Genomic DNA, 18,441 nt, shown 5'->3' on the forward strand with positions numbered 1-18,441 from the left:
TATATGTGTGTATGAGAATAGCTGTTTAGTTGGGGTTCAATCTCTGTCTGCATAATTCTGGATTCATTCTCAATGGAACGTACTTTGTATGTTAGACTATAATAATAGGATAATATGATAACGATAAATAGCCTATGTGTGTGTCACTGTTTATACGGCTTCACTCACTGTCTAGGACTAATTTAATTCTGGATGAATTAACCCTTCATTAATGGTGAGCCAAACTCAATTTGCATCGGCAGGTTCAATTTGTCAACCGCTGCCTGGAAATGGATATTTCATTAAAACGAGAAATAATTGAAAGATAATAAGAAACACATCTCCCCTTACAGATGTGGGATCTTAATTTCAGCCTGTTTGCTGAAGAAAATAGCAAGAAAATAATCCCGCAGCAACAGGACATGTGAATTATTATGTGGATTTATAATTCATGGACATTTTTGTAGGGGTTGATGCATTTTTCGTAAGGGAAAATCAAGTCTGACATTTCAAAAGGGGAAATTGCAAACTTCAGAAGCCTTTTTAAACCGCAAATACACTACAAGTTGCAGGAATGTTCATTTGATCACCCGGGTGCAGGAATGTTATCCTGCAACCGGGTGATCAAATTAAGATCCTACATCTGTATGTGAGTCTGCAGGAAACAAAGCCACTCACAAAGAAAAAGATCAAGCTGAGGAGAAATAAGGACACATTGGCCTACACGTGCAGGCACACAAATCAACAACACCAAAAAGAAGCTATCACAGAGACAGGCAAACTACAATTCAAACACCAACCAGAGATGGAAAGCAAAGTTTTCACACACAAGCAACCACAAGCGTGGGTCTCCATTAGTCCATATATCCTATTGAAGACAAGCCCTCATCCACTTCTCATATCAGTCTGCAAGCACTTGCTGTGTTTACTGGGAGCAGCTTGGCCATCATACGGCCATACCAATTATCTACAGGACGTGTCAGGGGCGAGGGGCGAGGGGTTAGAGTCAGCACAGGGCCATACCAATTATCTACAGGACGTGTCAGGGGCGAGGGGTTAGAGTCAGCACAGGGCCATACCAATTATCTACAGGACGTGTCAGGGGCGAGGGGTTAGAGTCAGCACAGGGCCATACCAATTATCTATAGGACGTGTCAGGGGCGAGGGGTTAGAGTCAGCACACGGCCATACCAATTATCTACAGAACGTGTCAGGGGCGTGGGGTTAGAGTCAGCACAGGGCCATACCAATTATCTACAGGACGTGTCAGGGGCAAGGGGTTAGAGTCAGCACAGGGCCATACCAATTATCTACAGGACGTGTCAGGGGCGAGGGGTTAGACTCACCACACGGCCATACCAATTATCTACAGGACGTGTCAGGGGCGAGGGGTTAGAGTCAGCACAGGGCCATACCAATTATCTACAGGACGTGTCAGGGGCGAGGGGTTAGAGTCAGCACAGGGCCATACCAATTATCTACAGGACGTGTCAGGGGCGAGGGGCGAGGGGTTAGAGTCAGCACAGGGCCATACCAATTATCTACAGGACGTGTCAGGGGCGAGGGGTTAGAGTCAGCACAGGGCCATACCAATTATCTACAGGACATGTCAGGGGCGAGGGGTTAGAGTCAGCACAGGGCCATACCAATTATCTACAGGACGTGTCAGGGGCGAGGGGTTAGAGTCAGCACAGGGCCATACCAATTATCTACAGGACGTGTCAGGGGCGAGGGGTGAGGGGTTAGAGTCAGCACAGGGTCATACCAATTATCTACAGGACGTGTCAGGGGCGAGGGGTTAGAGTCACCACACGGCCATACCAATTATCTACAGGACGAGTCAGGGGCGAGGGGTTAGAGTCAGCACACGGCCATACCAATTATCTACAGGACGTGTCAGGGGCGAGGGGTTAGAGTCAGCACAGGGCCATACCAATTATCTACAGGACGTGTCAGGGGCGAGGGGTTAGAGTCACCACACGGCCATACCAATTATCTACAGGACGTGTCAGGGGCGAGGGGTTAGAGTCAGCACAGGGCCATACCAATTATCTACAGGACGTGTCAGGGGCGAGGGGTGAGGGGTTAGAGTCAGCACAGGGCCATACCAATTATCTACAGAACGTATCAGGGGTGTGGGGCGAGGGGTTAGAGTCAGCACAGGGCCATACCAATTATCTACAGGACGTGTCAGGGGCGAGGGGCGAGGGGTTAGAGTCAGCACAGGGCCATACCAATTATCTACAGGACGTGTCAGGGGCGAGGGGTTAGAGTCAGCACAGGGCCATACCAATTATCTACAGGACGTGTCAGGGGCGAGGGGTTAGAGTCAGCACAGGGCCATACCAATTATCTACAGGACGTGTCAGGGGCGAGGGGTTAGAGTCAGCACAGGGCCATACCAATTATCTACAGGACGTGTCAGGGGCGAGGGGTTAGAGTCAGCACAGGGCCATACCAATTATCTACAGGACGTGTCAGGGGCGAGGGGTGAGGGGTTAGAGTCAGCACAGGGTCATACCAATTATCTACAGGACGTGTCAGCGGCGAGGGGTTAGAGTCAGCACAGGGCCATACCAATTATCTACAGGACGTGTCAGGGGCGAGGGGATAGAGTCAGCACAGGGCCATACCAATTATCTACAGGACGTGTCAGGGGCGAGGGGTTAGAGTCAGCACAGGGCCATACCAATTATCTACAGGACGTGTCAGGGGCGAGGGGCGAGGGGTTAGAGTCAGCACAGGGCCATACCAATTATCTACAGAACGTGTCAGAGGTGTGGGGCGAGGGGTTAGAGTCAGCACAGGGCCATACCAATTATCTACAGGACATGTCAGGGGCGAGGGGTTAGAGTCAGCACAGGGCCATACCAATTATCTACAGGACGTGTCAGGGGCGAGGGGTTAGAGTCAGCACAGGGCCATACCAATTATCTATAGAACGTGTCAGGGGCGAGGGGTTAGAGTCAGCACAGGGCCATACCAATTATCTACAGGACGTGTCAGGGGCGAGGGGTTAGAGTCAGCACAGGGCCATACCAATTATCTACAGGATGGGTCAGGAGCGAGGGACGAGGGGTTAGAGTCAGCACAGGGCCATACCAATTATCTACAGGACGTGTCAGGGGCGAGGGGTTAGAGTCAGCACAGGGCTATACCAATTATCTACAGGACGTGTCAGGGGCGAGGGGTTAGAGTCAGCACAGGACCATACCATTTATCTACAGGACGTGTCAGGGGCGAGGGGTTAGAGTCAGCACAGGGCCATACCAATTATCTACAGGACGTGTCAGGGGCGAGGGGTTAGAGTCAGGACAGGGCCATACCAATTATCTACAGGACGTGTCAGGGGCGAGGGGTTAGAGTCAGCACAGGGCCATACCAATTATCTACAGTACGTGTCAGGGACGAGGGGTTAGAGTCAGCACAGGGCCATACCAATTATCTACAGGACGTGTCAGGGGCGAGGGGTGAGGGGTTAGAGTCAGCACAGGGCCATACCAATTATCTACAGTACGTGTCAGGGACGAGGGGTTAGAGTCAGCACAGGGCCATACCAATTATCTACAGGACGTGTCAGGGGCGAGGGGCGAGGGGTTAGAGTCAGCACAGGGCCATACCAATTATCTACAGGACGTGTCAGGGGCGAGGGGTTAGAGTCAGCACAGGGCCATACCAATTATCTACAGGACGTGTCAGGGGCGAGGGGTTAGAGTCAGCACAGGGCTATACCAATTATCTACAGGACGTGTCAGGGGCGAGGGGTTAGAGTGAGCACAGGACCATACCATTTATCTACAGGACGTGTCAGGGGCGAGGGGTTAGAGTCAGCACAGGGCCATACCAATTATCTACAGGACGTATCAGGGGCGAGGGGTTAGAGTCAGCACAGGGCCATACCAATTATCTACAGGACGTGTCAGGGGCGAGGGGTTAGAGTCAGCACAGGGCCATACCAATTATCTACAGTACGTGTCAGGGACGAGGGGTTAGAGTCAGCACAGGGCCATACCAATTATCTACAGGACGTGTCAGGGGCGAGGGGTTAGAGTCAGCACAGGGCCATACCAATTATCTACAGTACGTGTCAGGGACGAGGGGTTAGAGTCAGCACAGGGCCATACCAATTATCTACAGGTCGTGTCAGCGGCGAGGGGTTAGAGTCAGCACAGGGCCATACCAATTATATACAGGACGTGTCAGGGACGAGGAGCGAGGGGTTAGAGTCAGCACAGGGCCATACCAATTATCTACAGAACGTGTCAGGGGTGAGGGGTTAGAGTCAGCACAGGGCCATACCAATTATCTACAGGACGTGTCAGGGGCAAGGGGTTAGAGTCAGCACAGGGCTATACCAATTATCTACAGGACGTGTCAGGGGCGAGGGGTTAGAGTCAGCACAGGGCCATACCAATTATCTACAGTACGTGTCAGGGACGAGGGGTTAGAGTCAGCACAGGGCCATACCAATTATCTACAGGACGTGTCAGGGGCGAGGGGTGAGGGGTTAGAGTCAGCACAGGGCCATACCAATTATCTACAGGACGTGTCAGGGGCGAGGGGTTAGAGTCAGCACAGGGCCATACCAATTATCTACAGTACGTGTCAGGGACGAGGGGTTAGAGTCAGCACAGGGCCATACCAATTATCTACAGGACGTGTCAGGGGCGAGGGGCGAGGGGTTAGAGTCAGCACAGGGCCATACCAATTATCTACAGGACGTGTCAGGGACGAGGGGTTAGAGTCAGCACAGGGCCATACCAATTATCTACAGTACGTGTCAGGGACGAGGGGTTAGAGTCAGCACAGGGCCATACCAATTATCTACAGGACGTGTCAGGGGCGAGGGGCGAGGGGTTAGAGTCAGCACAGGGCCATACCAATTATCTACAGGACGTGTCAGGGGCGAGGGGTTAGAGTCAGCACAGGGCCATACCAATTATCTACAGGACGTGTCAGGGGCGAGGGGTTAGAGTCAGCACAGGGCTATACCAATTATCTACAGGACGTGTCAGGGGCGAGGGGTTAGAGTGAGCACAGGACCATACCATTTATCTACAGGACGTGTCAGGGGCGAGGGGTTAGAGTCAGCACAGGGCCATACCAATTATCTACAGGACGTATCAGGGGCGAGGGGTTAGAGTCAGCACAGGGCCATACCAATTATCTACAGGACGTGTCAGGGGCGAGGGGTTAGAGTCAGCACAGGGCCATACCAATTATCTACAGGACGTGTCAGGGACGAGGGGTTAGAGTCAGCACAGGGCCATACCAATTATCTACAGGACGTGTCAGGGGCGAGGGGTTAGAGTCAGCACAGGGCCATACCAATTATCTACAGTACGTGTCAGGGACGAGGGGTTAGAGTCAGCACAGGGCCATACCAATTATCTACAGGTCGTGTCAGCGGCGAGGGGTTAGAGTCAGCACAGGGCCATACCAATTATATACAGGACGTGTCAGGGACGAGGAGCGAGGGGTTAGAGTCAGCACAGGGCCATACCAATTATCTACAGAACGTGTCAGGGGTGAGGGGTTAGAGTCAGCACAGGGCCATACCAATTATCTACAGGACGTGTCAGGGGCGAGGGGCGAGGGGTTAGAGTCATCACAGGGCCATACCAATTATCTACAGGACATGTCAGGGACGAGGGGTTAGAGTCAGCACAGGGCCATACCAATTATCTACAGGACGTGTCAGGGGCAAGGGGTTAGAGTCAGCACAGGGCTATACCAATTATCTACAGGACGTGTCAGGGGCGAGGGGTTAGAGTCAGCACAGGGCCATACCAATTATCTACAGGACGTGTCAGGGGCGAGGGGTGAGGGGTTAGAGTCAGCACAGGGCCATACCAATTATCTACAGGACGTGTCAGCGGCGAGGGGTTAGAGTCAGCACAGGGCCATACCAATTATCTACAGGACGTGTCAGGGGCGAGGGGTTAGAGTCAGCACAGGGCCATACCAATTATCTACAGGAGGTGTCAGGGGCGAGGGGTTAGAGTCAGCACAGGACCATACCAATTATCTACAGGACGTGTCAGGGGCGAGGGGTTAGAGTCAGCACAGGGCCATACCAATTATCTACAGGACGTGTCAGGGACGAGGGGTTAGAGTCAGCACAGGGCCATACCAATTATCAACAGGACGTGTCAGGGACGAGGGGTTAGAGTCAGCACAGGGCCATACCAATTATCTACAGAACGTGTCAGGGGTGTGGGGCGAGGGGTTAGAGTCAGCACAGGGCCATACCAATTATCTACAGGACGTGTCAGGGGCGAGGGGCGAGGGGTTAGAGTCAGCACAGGGCCATACCAATTATCTACAGGACGTGTCAGGGGCGAGGGGTTAGAGTCAGCACAGGGCCATACCAATTATCTACAGAACGTGTCAGCGGCGAGGGGTTAGAGTCAGCACAGGGCCATACCAATTATCTACAGGACGTGTCAGGGACGAGGGGTTAGAGTCAGCACAGGGCCATACCAATTATCTACAGAACGTGTCAGGGGCGAGGGGTTAGAGTCAGCACAGGGCCATACCAATTATTTACTGGACGTGTCAGGGGCGAGGGGTTAGAGTCAGCACAGGGCCATACCAATGATCTACAGGATGTGTCAGGGGCGAGGGGTTAGAGTCAACACAGGGCCATACCAATTATCTACAGGACGTGTCAGGGGCGAGGGGGTAGAGTCAGCACAGGGCTATACCAATTATCTACAGGACGTGTCAGGGGTGTGGGGCGAGAGGTTAGAGTCAGCACAGGGCCATACCAATTATCTACAGAACGTGTCAGGGGCGAGGGGTTAGAGTCAGCACAGGGCCATACCAATTATCTACAGGACGTTTCAGGGGTGAGGGGTTAGAGTCAGCACAGGGCCATACCAATTATCTACAGGACGTGTCAGGGGCGAGGGGTTAGAGTCAGCACAGTGCCATACCAATTATCTACAGGACGTGTCAGGGGGCGCGGGTCGAGGGGTTAGAGTCAGCACAGGACCATACCAATTATCTACAGGACGTGTCAGGGGTGTGGGGTTAGAGTCAGCACAGGGCCATACCAATTATCTACAGGACGTGTCAGGGGCGAGGGGTTAGAGTCAGCACAGGGCCATACCAATTATCTACAGGACGTGTCAGGGACGAGGGGTTAGAGTCAGCACAGGGCCATACCAATTATCTACAGGACGTGTCAGGGGCGAGGGGCGAGGGGTTAGAGTCAGCACAGGGCCATACCAATTATCTACAGGACGTGTCAGGGACGAGGGGTTAGAGTCAGCACAGGGCCATACCAATTATCTACAGGACGTGTCAGGGGCGAGGGGTTAGAGTCAGCACAGTGCCATACCAATTATCTACAGGACGTGTCAGGGGGCGCGGGTCGAGGGGTTAGAGTCAGCACAGGACCATACCAATTATCTACAGGACGTGTCAGGGGTGTGGGGTTAGAGTCAGCACAGGGCCATACCAATTATCTACATGACGTGTCAGGGGCGAGGGGTTAGAGTCAGCACAGGGCCATACCAATTATCTACAGGACGTGTCAGGGACGAGGGGTTAGAGTCAGCACAGGGCCATACCAATTATCTACAGGACGTGTCAGGGGCGAGGGGTTAGAGTCAGCACAGTGCCATACCAATTATCTACAGGACTTGTCAGGGGGCGCGGGTCGAGGGGTTAGAGTCAGCACAGGACCATACCAATTATCTACAGGACGTGTCAGGGGTGTGGGGTTAGAGTCAGCACAGGGCCATACCAATTATCTACAGGACGTGTCAGGGGCGAGGGGTTAGAGTCAGCACAGGGCCATACCAATTATCTACAGGACGTGTCAGGGGCGAGGGGTTAGAGTCAGCACAGGGCCATACCAATTATCTACAGGACGTGTCAGGGGCGAGGGGTTAGAGTCAGCACAGGGCTATACCAATTATCTACAGGACGTGTCAGGGACGATGGGCGAGGGGTTAGAGTCAGCACAGGGCCATACAGACAGGAAGTAATTAAACAAGCTCTATGAAAAATCCTTTGATGTCACACAAGCACGTACACACACACGCACCAGCGCACACACTGCTCTAAGTGGAGGGTCACGTCACCGCACAGTCACATTCCATGTGCCACATACAGAGAACATACATGCACTGCTGAGTAACAGCACAACTTGGCTTTACTCGCGTATTTTCTGTTAGAAAATAGAGAGAGAGAGAGAGAGAGAGAGAGAGAGAGAGAGAGAGAGAGAGAGAGAGAGAGAGAGAGAGAGAGAGAGAGAGAGAGAGAGAGAGAGAGAGAGAGAGAGAGAGAGAGAGAGAGAGAGAGAGAGAGAGAGAGAGAGAGAGAGAGAGAGAGAGAGAGCACAGGCTGAGGGGAATGAGGTACTCGTGTACTAGGGACAAAGATGGACACTCCCAATCACCAACAAGCAGAGACAAAGTCACGACCTTGTTGCGCTGCCAAACCACACCACATGTCCACCTCATAACTCACATTCATCATACTTCACTCCAAAGCCAGAAAGGGGTCAGTGGGCTACAATATGCAGCCTCAGGTGAATCTTGACACAGAGTTACATATCTGGCAGAATAGTCTAGAAGCCTCAGACATGAGATGGGCCTAGTTACATGGCATGAAAATAGGTATGGTCGTATAGGTTCAGTTTATATACCAGAGATAAATAGAGACCGTATGCTGATGAATGGGACAGGAGACCACAGAGCATAGCACAGTCTATACTGTTCTTTCATATCCAATCTCAAACAGAGTTCTGCTGTTTGGACACCGTGTTGGGCTGAGTTAGCATAGCAACTGTTAACTTCTCTAGGGTAGGGGGCAGCATTTTCACGTTTGGATGAAAAGCATACCCAAATTCAACTGCCAGCTACTCATCCCCAGGAGATAATGCATATTATTAATAGATTTGGATAGAAAACACTCTGAAGTTTCTAAAACTGTTTAAATCATGTCTGTGAGTATAACTTATTTAGTAGGTGAAACCCCGAGGATAAACCATTCAGATTTTTTTTTCTTTTGAGGTCACTGTCTTTTCAATATTTCTAAGCGAATTGCTTGCAGTTCCTATGGCTTCCACTGGATGTCAATAGAGAAATAGGTTGAGGTTATTCCTTTGTGCAATGAAGAAATATGGCCATCTTGAAGTCGAGTCACTCCAGGTGTCCTGTTTGATTGAAGCGCATGTCCAGAAGGCATGCTACATTTCGTTTTAATCCTGTATTGAACACAGATCATCCCGTCTTCAATTTTATCCATTATTAACGTAAAAAAATACCTAAAGTTGTATTACAAAAGTAGTTTGAATTTTTTTGGCAACGTTTACAGGTAACCTTTGAGATATTTTGTCGTCACGTTTGAGCAAGTTGGAACCTGTGTTTTTCTGGATCAAACACTCCAAATAAATGGACATTTTGGATATATATCAACGGAATTAATCGAACAAAAGGACCATTTGTGATGTTTATGGGACATATTGGAGTGCCAACAACAGAAGCTCGTCAAAGGTAAGGCGTGAATTATATATTTATTTCTGCGTTTTGTGTCGCGCCTGCAGGGTTGGAATATGCTTCTCTCTTTCACAAGTGAGACAGTAGCGGCTTGCCTGAACTCAGATCTTTGGATATAAATATGAACTTTACCGAACAAAAAATACATGTATTGTGTAACATGAAGTCCTATGAGTGTCATCTGATGAAGATCATCAAAGGTTAGTGATTCATTTTATCTCTATTTCTGCTTTTTGTTACTGCTCTCTTTACCTGGAAAAATGGCTGTCTTTTTCTGTGACTTGGCTCATATCTAACATAATCGTTTGGTGTGCTTTCGTCGTAAAACCTTTTTGAAATCGGACACTTTGGCTGAATTTACAACAAGTGTAGCTTTACAATGGTGTAAAATACTTGTATGTTTGAGGAATTTAAATTATGGGATTTCTGTTGTTTTGAATTTGGCGCCCTGCAGTTTCACTGGCTGTTGACGAGGTGGGACGCTACCGTCCCACATCCCCTAGAGAAGTTAAAGTGTAAACGGCTGTCTTGGACCTAGTCAGGAGAGACTCAGCCGCCCCGGAGGACTGTGCCCAAAACAGACGAGGCAAGGAAGCAGAACCACACCATCGCTGCTCAGACGTGACAGGGTCGTGATCCAGACCGTGCGCGAGTGTGAACTTGCAATCCACACACACTTGCACACTTGCACACACACACTTACACACTTCTCTCTCTCTCTTCCTCAGAGTGGTAACAGACCTTCCACGGTGGCCGAGGCGGACAAAAGGGCATCTGTGCTCAAGCATGACTCCACCTGGCCTTTTCCCCCCCGGCTAGCCAAGGAGGAGATGAACCCTTTGGATCCCTGTGTGCTCCTGGGTGGCAGCACCGCTTGGTTACCCGTAGAGATGAGCCTGACGTGTGTGTGTGTGTGTGTGTGTGTTGTGTGTGTGTGTGTGTGTGTGTGTGTGTGTGTGTGTGTGTGTGTGTGTGTGTGTGTGTGTGTGTGTGTGTGTGTGTGTGTGTGTGTGTGTGTGTGTGTGTGTGTGTGTGTGTGAGAGAGAAAAAGAGAGAGTGTGATTAGCTCTCTCTGCTTAAACTAGCGCTCCTCGCTAGCTAGCAAGAAGCTGAGCCAACTCATCCCTGTCAATGCCATTCTAAGTCTATTCACAAAGACACTGTCCATCCATCCATTCACACATTGATTTCAGTCATTTATTTAACTTGACCTGCCTGAGATTGAAGCCCAGAGAAAATATTTTGAACGTACGGTCTATTAAACTCAACGGTAGTGTGAATACACGGAAAGTGGCACTTGAATTTCAACACCGAAGTTTCTTGAAGGTCGAAGTTACAGATGGCTGAAGTTAATCAAATGTGAAGTGCGCGCAGTCTCTCAGATAAAAGATGAAGCAGAATGAGTTCTAAAGTTGAATCACTGGTAAAGCTTTAGAGGTCTACTTTGGAGTGAGTGCTAACGACTGATCTCTGTTGGAGGCCATGACATTTGAAAAAGTTGGAATTTTGGCAGCATTTGATTTCACAGGCCTTGAGTGTGATTTCAGATCACTTCGTTGATGCAACTACTGTAAATAAGGCTAATAAACAAATATGGGAACAACCCTAAACTAGCCCATAATATGTAAACTAGTACAGTTGAAGTCGGAAGTTTACATACACCTTAGCCAAATACATTTAAACTCAGTGTATCACAATTCCTGACATTTAATTCTAGTAAAAATTCCCTGTCTTAGGTCAGTTAGGATCACCACTTTATTTTAAGAATGTGAAATGTCAGAATAATAGTAGAGAGAATGATTTATTTCAGCTTTTATTTCTTTCATCACATTCCCAGTGGAGCAGAAGTTTACATACACTAAATTAGTATTTGGTAGAATTGCCTTTAAATTGTTTAACTTGGGTCAAACGTTTCGTCTAGCCTTCCACAAGCTTCCAACAAAAAGTTGGGTGGATTTTGGCCCATTCCTCCTGACAGAGCTGGTGTAACTGAGTCAGGTTTTTAGGCCTCCTTGCTCACACACGCTTTTTCAGTTCTGCCCACACATTCTCTAAGGGATTGAGGTCAGGGCTTTGTGATGTTCACTCCAATACCTTGACTTTGTTGTCCTTAAGCCATTTTGCCACAACTTTGGAAGTATGCTTTGGGTCATTGTCCATTTGGAAGACCGATTTGCAACCAAGGTTAAATAATTGTCCTCCTCATGATGCCATCTATTTTGTGAAGCGCACCAGTCCCTCCTGCAGCAAAGCACCCCCAGAACATGATGCTGCCACCCCGTTCTTCACGGTTGGGATGTGTTCTTCGGCTTGCAAGCCTCTCCCTTTTTCCTCCAAACATAAGGGTCATTATGGCCAAACAGTGCTATTTTTGTTTCATCAGACCAGAGGACATGTCTCCAAAAAGTATGATCTTTGTCCTCATGTGCAGTTGCAAACCGTAGTCTGGCTTTTTTATGGCGGTATAGGAGCAGTGGCTTCTTCCTTGCTGAGCAGCCTTTCAGGTTACGTCGATATAGGACTCGTTTTACTGTGGATATAGATACTTTTGTACCTGTTCCCTCCAGCATCTTCACAAGGTCCTTTGCTGTTGTTCTGGGATTGATTTGCACTTTTCGCACCAAAGTACCTTCATCTCTAGGAGACAGAACGCGTCTCCTTCCTGAGCTTTATGACGGCTGCGTGGTCCCATGGTGTTTATACTTGCGTACTATTGTTTGTACAGATGAACGTGGTAACTTCAGGCGTTTGGAAATTGCTCCCAAGCATGAACCAGACTTGTGGAGGTTTACCATTTTTTTTCTGAGATCTTACCTGACTTCTTAAGATTTTTCCATGATGTCAAGCAAAGAGGCACTGAGTTTGAAGGTAGGCCTTGAAATACATCCACAGGTAGACCTCCAATTGACTCAAAGGATGTCAATTAGCCTATCAGAAGCTTCTAAAGACATGACATAATTTTCTGGAATTTTCCAAGCTGTTTAAAGGCACAGTCAACTTAGTGTATGTAAACGTCTGACCCACTGCAATTGTGATACAGTGAATTATAAGTGAAATAATCTGTCTGTAAACAATTGTTGGAAAAATTACTTGTGTCATGCACGAAGTAGATGTCCTAACCGACTTGCCAAAACTATAGTTTGTTAACAAGAAATGTGTGGAGTGGTTGAAAAACGAGTTTTAATGACTCCAACCTGAGTGTATGTAAACTTCCGACTTCAACTGTACATCCATCTGCCTTCCTCACTAAACTGTTAACCCAAAATAGGCTGTGTACACCCGTAGATACATCTACTGTCTCACCTGCACAGCCAATACAAGCCAAAAACATTCTCTCATCTCTCCTTTACCCTCCTTTACTTCTTCACCCGCTACTCTTCTTTGCTCCTCCGTCTTCTCTTTCCCTGTCTGTTTCCCTTTCCTCTTCTCGTTGAAGCGCCACGGTACGGATGAGACAACCGCTTGACAGATAGTTGTCACAGGACGCGACAAAAAAAAGTTCACATTTCACAAAAAATAAATTCTATCATCCCTGGCAAATATAAAAATGGGCGGAAGAGTAGGAAACATATGGGGGGAAAAAAGCGCCTGAAATGAACCAAATCAATCACACAGGCTTTGTCTTAGCGAAAATGTTTCCTCTCCTCTATTTCAAATCAAATCTCCTTGTTGTCTCCTTTGAGCTGTGATTTTAGCGTTTCCAGCTGCTGCGCACTCTTTGGAGACCGGCTGCCTTCATGAACTATGTGGTCGTGTAATAGATGAAGTATAGCAGTTTCATATTTTACTACACTGTTGAGCTGCAGTACAGTGAACCAGGCAAGTTGGCCTCACGCTCGAGAGAGAGAGAGAGAGAGAGAGAGAGATGCTCCGCTCCATTCGCTATCCTACTAAGTTGGCCTCACACGAGAGAGAGAGAGAGAGAGAGAGAGAGAGAGAGAGAGAGAGAGAGAGAGAGAGAGAGAGAGAGAGAGAGAGAGAGAGAGAGAGAGAGAGAGAGAGAGAGAGAGAGAGAGAGAGAGAGAGAGAGAGAGAGAGAGAGAGAGAGAGAGTGTTCGTGTGTGTGTCCTCTCCAGGTTGTTGGCCTGATGGGCTTGATGGCAGAGGAGAGGATTAGAAACAGAGAGAGAGATGGGGAACAGAGAGAGAGAGAGAGAGAGAGAGAGAGAGATATGCTCCGCTCGCACAGCAGCGAGAGGAAGAGGGCAATGCTCCACTCCCAGTGTTCATAGACACACACACTAATGTCTCTCTCATCCACAAATAGGCTAGACAAACAAAAGCTGACTCTCTCATCTCAGAGTAGTGTGCGTGTGGTGTATTATCTCTGTTCCAATCAGTGTGGTGTCTGCCATGTGCCTCCCAGCGTGGGGGCCTCCTATGGGAAGCCCAGCCCTCAGCCACATCACGTTCTGCTGACCAAACTCGAGCAACACTGACTGTGTGTGTGTGCGCGTGGGTACGTGCGTGTGTTAGACAGGGTGTGGGTTTGCAATACAATGTTAATCAAAGAACTGCCGATGACTTTCAACTGTCCTTGCCATCGTCACCACAAAACAACCAGCACATACACACTAGGAATACTAATGAACTGTCGTTTGACAAGCAACCAATTGCTACACAGCACTACAAGCTACAAGTTCTGGATCATTTTGCTTCATCACAGAATACAGGCTAATACCCGCACACTTGTCCGAAACTTTTTGCTTTCTTTGGAATAACAACATATCTCAGTGCCTCAGAAGGAAATCAAATTCCATTCGCTATTGTCTCACACATCAAGTCATGCTTTAAAGATCGCATCTGTTTGGCTGTTGTTGCTTGTTTGTTAAGCCAGTCGTCCGGGGACGCCAGAACCGTCCGTCACTAACCCAGAAGTAAAAGCAACAGCAGAGATTAAAGAGAACAGAAATGATGCTCGATACAATGGGGCAGACCGAAGCTGGCAAGAAGTGTAGAATCGATACCTCCAAAACTCTCAAGGGGAAGCTGGAGTTAAGGGGTTGTAGAATACAAGGCTAAACAGTCTAGCAAAGTCTAGCATTTTCAAAACAGATGCGGACAGTGTGTGTGTGTGTGTGTGTGTGTGTGTGTGTGTGTGTGTGTGTGTGTGTGTGTGTGTGTGTGTGTGTGTGTGTGTGTGTGTGTGTGTGTGTGTGTGTGTGTGTGTGTGTGTGTGTGTGTGTTGCTACCTGCTGCGTGCCCTGACGCTGCAGGTTTATCAAAGTTGTCTTAGAGAAGCGGTTGCTAAGCACGCTAGTTTCCCGGGAATGGAAAGAATAACTTTTATCTTTTGAAGCCTTTTCCGTACAGAATCTCTCTGCCTGCTAGTCTCTCTGCTAGTCATTCCAGAATGTTGTCAGCTTTGTTGTCCGCTATAACCAGCGAGTGTGTGTTTGGCTGGGTTTGATCCCAAGTCTCCTGTGCACCACGAGACTGTTAGCCCAACGAGCTGAAGCCTAGGCAGCAGCCCAGGCAAGGTTACTCATCACAAGACTGCGTTAGCCCAACGAGCTGAAGCGTAGGCAGCAGCCCAGGCAAGGTTACTCATCACAAGACTGCGTTAGCCCAATGAGCTGAAGCCTAGGCAGCAGCCCAGGCAAGGTTACTCATCACAAGACTGCGTTAGCCCAACGAGCTGAAGCCTAGGCAGCAGCCCAGGCAAGGTTACTCATCACAAGACTGCGTTATCCCAACGAGCTAAATCCTGGGCAGCAGCCCAGGCAAGGTTACTCATCACAAGATCGTGGTTCGCGGTACCACCTCTGATAAAATTGTCTCTCACTAGCCAGATGACTCGGTTGGTCCAACCACAGTATAGCTTAGATTTTATAACCAGTGACTTTATTACCAGTAAAAGCAGAAAGCGTCCTACCTCGTCGCTAGCTATAACCAGTGAGTAAGTGACCAGCTGGGTTTACACCAAGGTCTTCGGGTGCGCACCGCAAGACAGGTGAAGCCCAGGCTACAGTTTAGGCAGCACAGTTACTCGTCACACCGTCGCGGTTCGCTGAACCACCTCCGTTACCCCCAACGACTATGTTAGCCCGGTGAGCTAAAGCCTCTGCTAAAGCTATGTGTCCCTACCTGTGTGACCAGGGGCTCCAGCAGCCGCTCCACAGTCAGGGTGCGGATCTCCAGACTCTTGGGGTCCCATTTCAACAGGATGGGGGACGTAGCGGTGGTCATGGTCTCTGCTGGAGGAACAAATAGAGAGACAAGTTAGAAAAACCCACGTATTTGGTTAGAGGCAAAACAGAGAGAGAGAGAGAGAAAGAGAGAGGCTGTATGTATAAGCTTGTTCTTTCAGCCACAAGGGATTTTTCAAAGAATGCCCCGTTTTATGTCCCCCTCTATTCCTAGGCAGTGACACTTCACGCACCATCGGCAGCAGTTTAAAAGAGGGATGGATTAGAGAGCGGGGGGAACTTAACGGAGAAGTTTTGGTGGAGTCGCTTTAGAGCTCCGCGTTTCCTTTTCGACGGGGAGAGACATAAAAGTATTTCGGACAGAGGAGACTAGCGGGATGGTGGCAAGCGCCTCAAAAAACACTTGAAAGAGAAGCATATCAACCCTACCCCAGTTCAGCCAATAAGGATCAAAACTGGGGGAACAATGGAGACTTTAAACTTCTTCCTATTTCTGCGAAGCTGGGCATGGACCAGAGAGTCTCTGCCATAGCCTTTAGCAAAAAGAATTGCCAGCGCCGAAGACGTCTAAATCGTTCCACTAATCCAGGACTAGTTGACCCAGTGCAATACCTTTGTGAAAACATTCAAACGAAATGTATTTGAGTGTTTACCAGCATTTATAACTCGAGTCTGATAATTATCTGTACGAAACAGTTAATCTGATATCTGTGGAATATTAAAAAAACACTTGCTTGACATATGTTTTCCAGTTTGAGATACTTTGCAAATTGATCTTATATCTATGTGAAAACAGAAATGGTCTATTCATTCCTTTTTCCATTTTAGTACGACACTCTTATCCAGAGCAACTTACAGTAGTGAGTGCATACAGTGTCCCCATGGGAATCGAACCAACAACCCTAGCATTGCAAGCGCCATGCTCTACCAACTGAGCCACATGATCACACCACAAGCCACATGATGTCTCAATGTACTCAATGACTGTATTGTGGATTGCTTTTCTTCTTGGTGATGGAAGGTACAAACCTCGATGACCAGCCTATGTACTATACAGTAATGTATTTACATTAAGTGGTTTGCAATAACAGTAAATTAATACTGCACAAAAAAAGTGGTTGTTTTCCATGTTATTTGATCAAGATTTTTATTTTTTAATTTGATGTTTATGTTTTGTGTCTTTGACCATCATTTTGCACCTTTTGATATAAATGTTTGAGGGCAGGGTTTTGTTCTTTCTGGATTCCATTTAGAATGACGATCGCAGAGAAAGGGACAGTGCAACAACTCTTACAAATCCAAACTATTGAATCCTCCAAGATACCGTTGTTAATTATACAACTACCTATTTTTGACAAAGCAAGATACTGAAGAAAAAAAAATATCCCCCCCCCCCCACACTACAGAGGTCCATGTCGGTCCACTAACACAAGTAAAGGGCCAGTGCACCACCTTAGTGGAAAAATACATGTAAATGACCAAACAAATCAGGCAAAAGCCCACTGATTGCATTAAAGGGCTACTACACCACTCGTATCTCCACCCGTGGAGGCCGCTGAGGGGAGGACAGCTCATAATAACGTCTGGAAAGGAGTCATCTATTTGATCTGTTTGATACCATTCCACTTCATTGCCACGAGCCCATTCTCCCCGATTAAGTTGCCACCGACCTCCTGTGAACTCCACCCTCGGCAGTTAAAGATTCCCAGTAAAGACACTTCCACGTTAACTAGAATGGAAGAGTCTGTGCTGAGATTCTTTAATGGTGTTGTGTTGAAGTGTTTTTTTTATTAAGGCTTGAATGTGAGTCAGGGACACCTCGCACTGTTTATGCCTACTGCCTTCAAACCTGATTGTCATTCAGAAGAGTGTGTTGGCCTAGATTTGTCTCTCGGTCTCTATCATTCCTTTTCGGTGGGATTCTGATTACTAAAAACATATGTGGGTACAAAGCTTGAGCAGTGGCTTTGAAGAACAGAGCTAATATATGCAGGTGAGTCTCTGATTAAGGCAGGAAACTGAGGCGGAGACACAGGCAGGGATCCATTTGGAAATATGAGAGAGAAAGAGAGAGAGAAGTTCGACTGAGGTGAGTTGAAAAGTACGGAACTAAGTGGAATTCCAATGATCACCGTTGAAAAAACCCTTAGGGGTATATAGCTGAGGCGAGAAGTACCACTCACATTTAAATTAAGTCTAATTCAAATCGGTTCTGTTAACAAATTAGCTACCTATAATTCCAATGAGTAATACCACGCTACACACAGATGTGGCTGTACACACACACACACACACACACACACACACACACACACACACACACACACACACACACACACACACACACACACACACACACACACACACACACACACACACACACACAGAGGCAAAGTCTAAACCCTGACATATGCTTGTGTTGTGGGCCTCCTCCTATAGATTATACTATTGTCAGTAGGGGGATCTGACTCACTGGGGTTATTTGGGGTCGATAGAGTCCAACGGCAGAAGGATGGAGAGGGGCAGAGGAGGGAGGAGGGCTGCCATTGCCATGGGGACGTGAAGCTAAGCAACACTCCAGTCCAATGTTGCCAGCTGGGGCATGTGGGCGGGGGTCCAGTGTCTCTGTCTGGTGGACAGGGGGGTTTGAGGGAAATTGACGGTTCTGGACTATGGGCTTCTAAAACAAGGCTGGGGGTGAATAAAGTCTCTGGGAAGACTGGTCCGCATTAAGCTCTCATTCTCTTCTATAGTAGTTAAATATGCTCCACATGAAGTCTACACCTACAAAGACAACATCT

General features: G+C 48.2%; 1 protein-coding gene across 2 annotated transcripts in view; it reads right to left on the reverse strand.

The window, feature by feature from the left end:
- Positions 1–18,441, reverse strand: part of LOC139578900 (catenin alpha-2-like) — a 707,491-nt gene that overhangs the window by 606,972 nt on the left and 82,078 nt on the right. For both annotated transcript variants that reach the window (XM_071407028.1, XM_071407029.1), the window contains exon 2: positions 15,579–15,688. In XM_071407028.1, the coding sequence (XP_071263129.1) occupies positions 15,579–15,680 (102 nt within the window). In that variant the 5' untranslated portion in view covers positions 15,681–15,688. The remainder of the gene's footprint in view (positions 1–15,578; positions 15,689–18,441) is intronic.

Source organism: Salvelinus alpinus, chromosome 6, assembly GCF_045679555.1.
Source record: "Salvelinus alpinus chromosome 6, SLU_Salpinus.1, whole genome shotgun sequence".
NCBI classification, from domain to species: domain Eukaryota; kingdom Metazoa; phylum Chordata; class Actinopteri; order Salmoniformes; family Salmonidae; genus Salvelinus; species Salvelinus alpinus.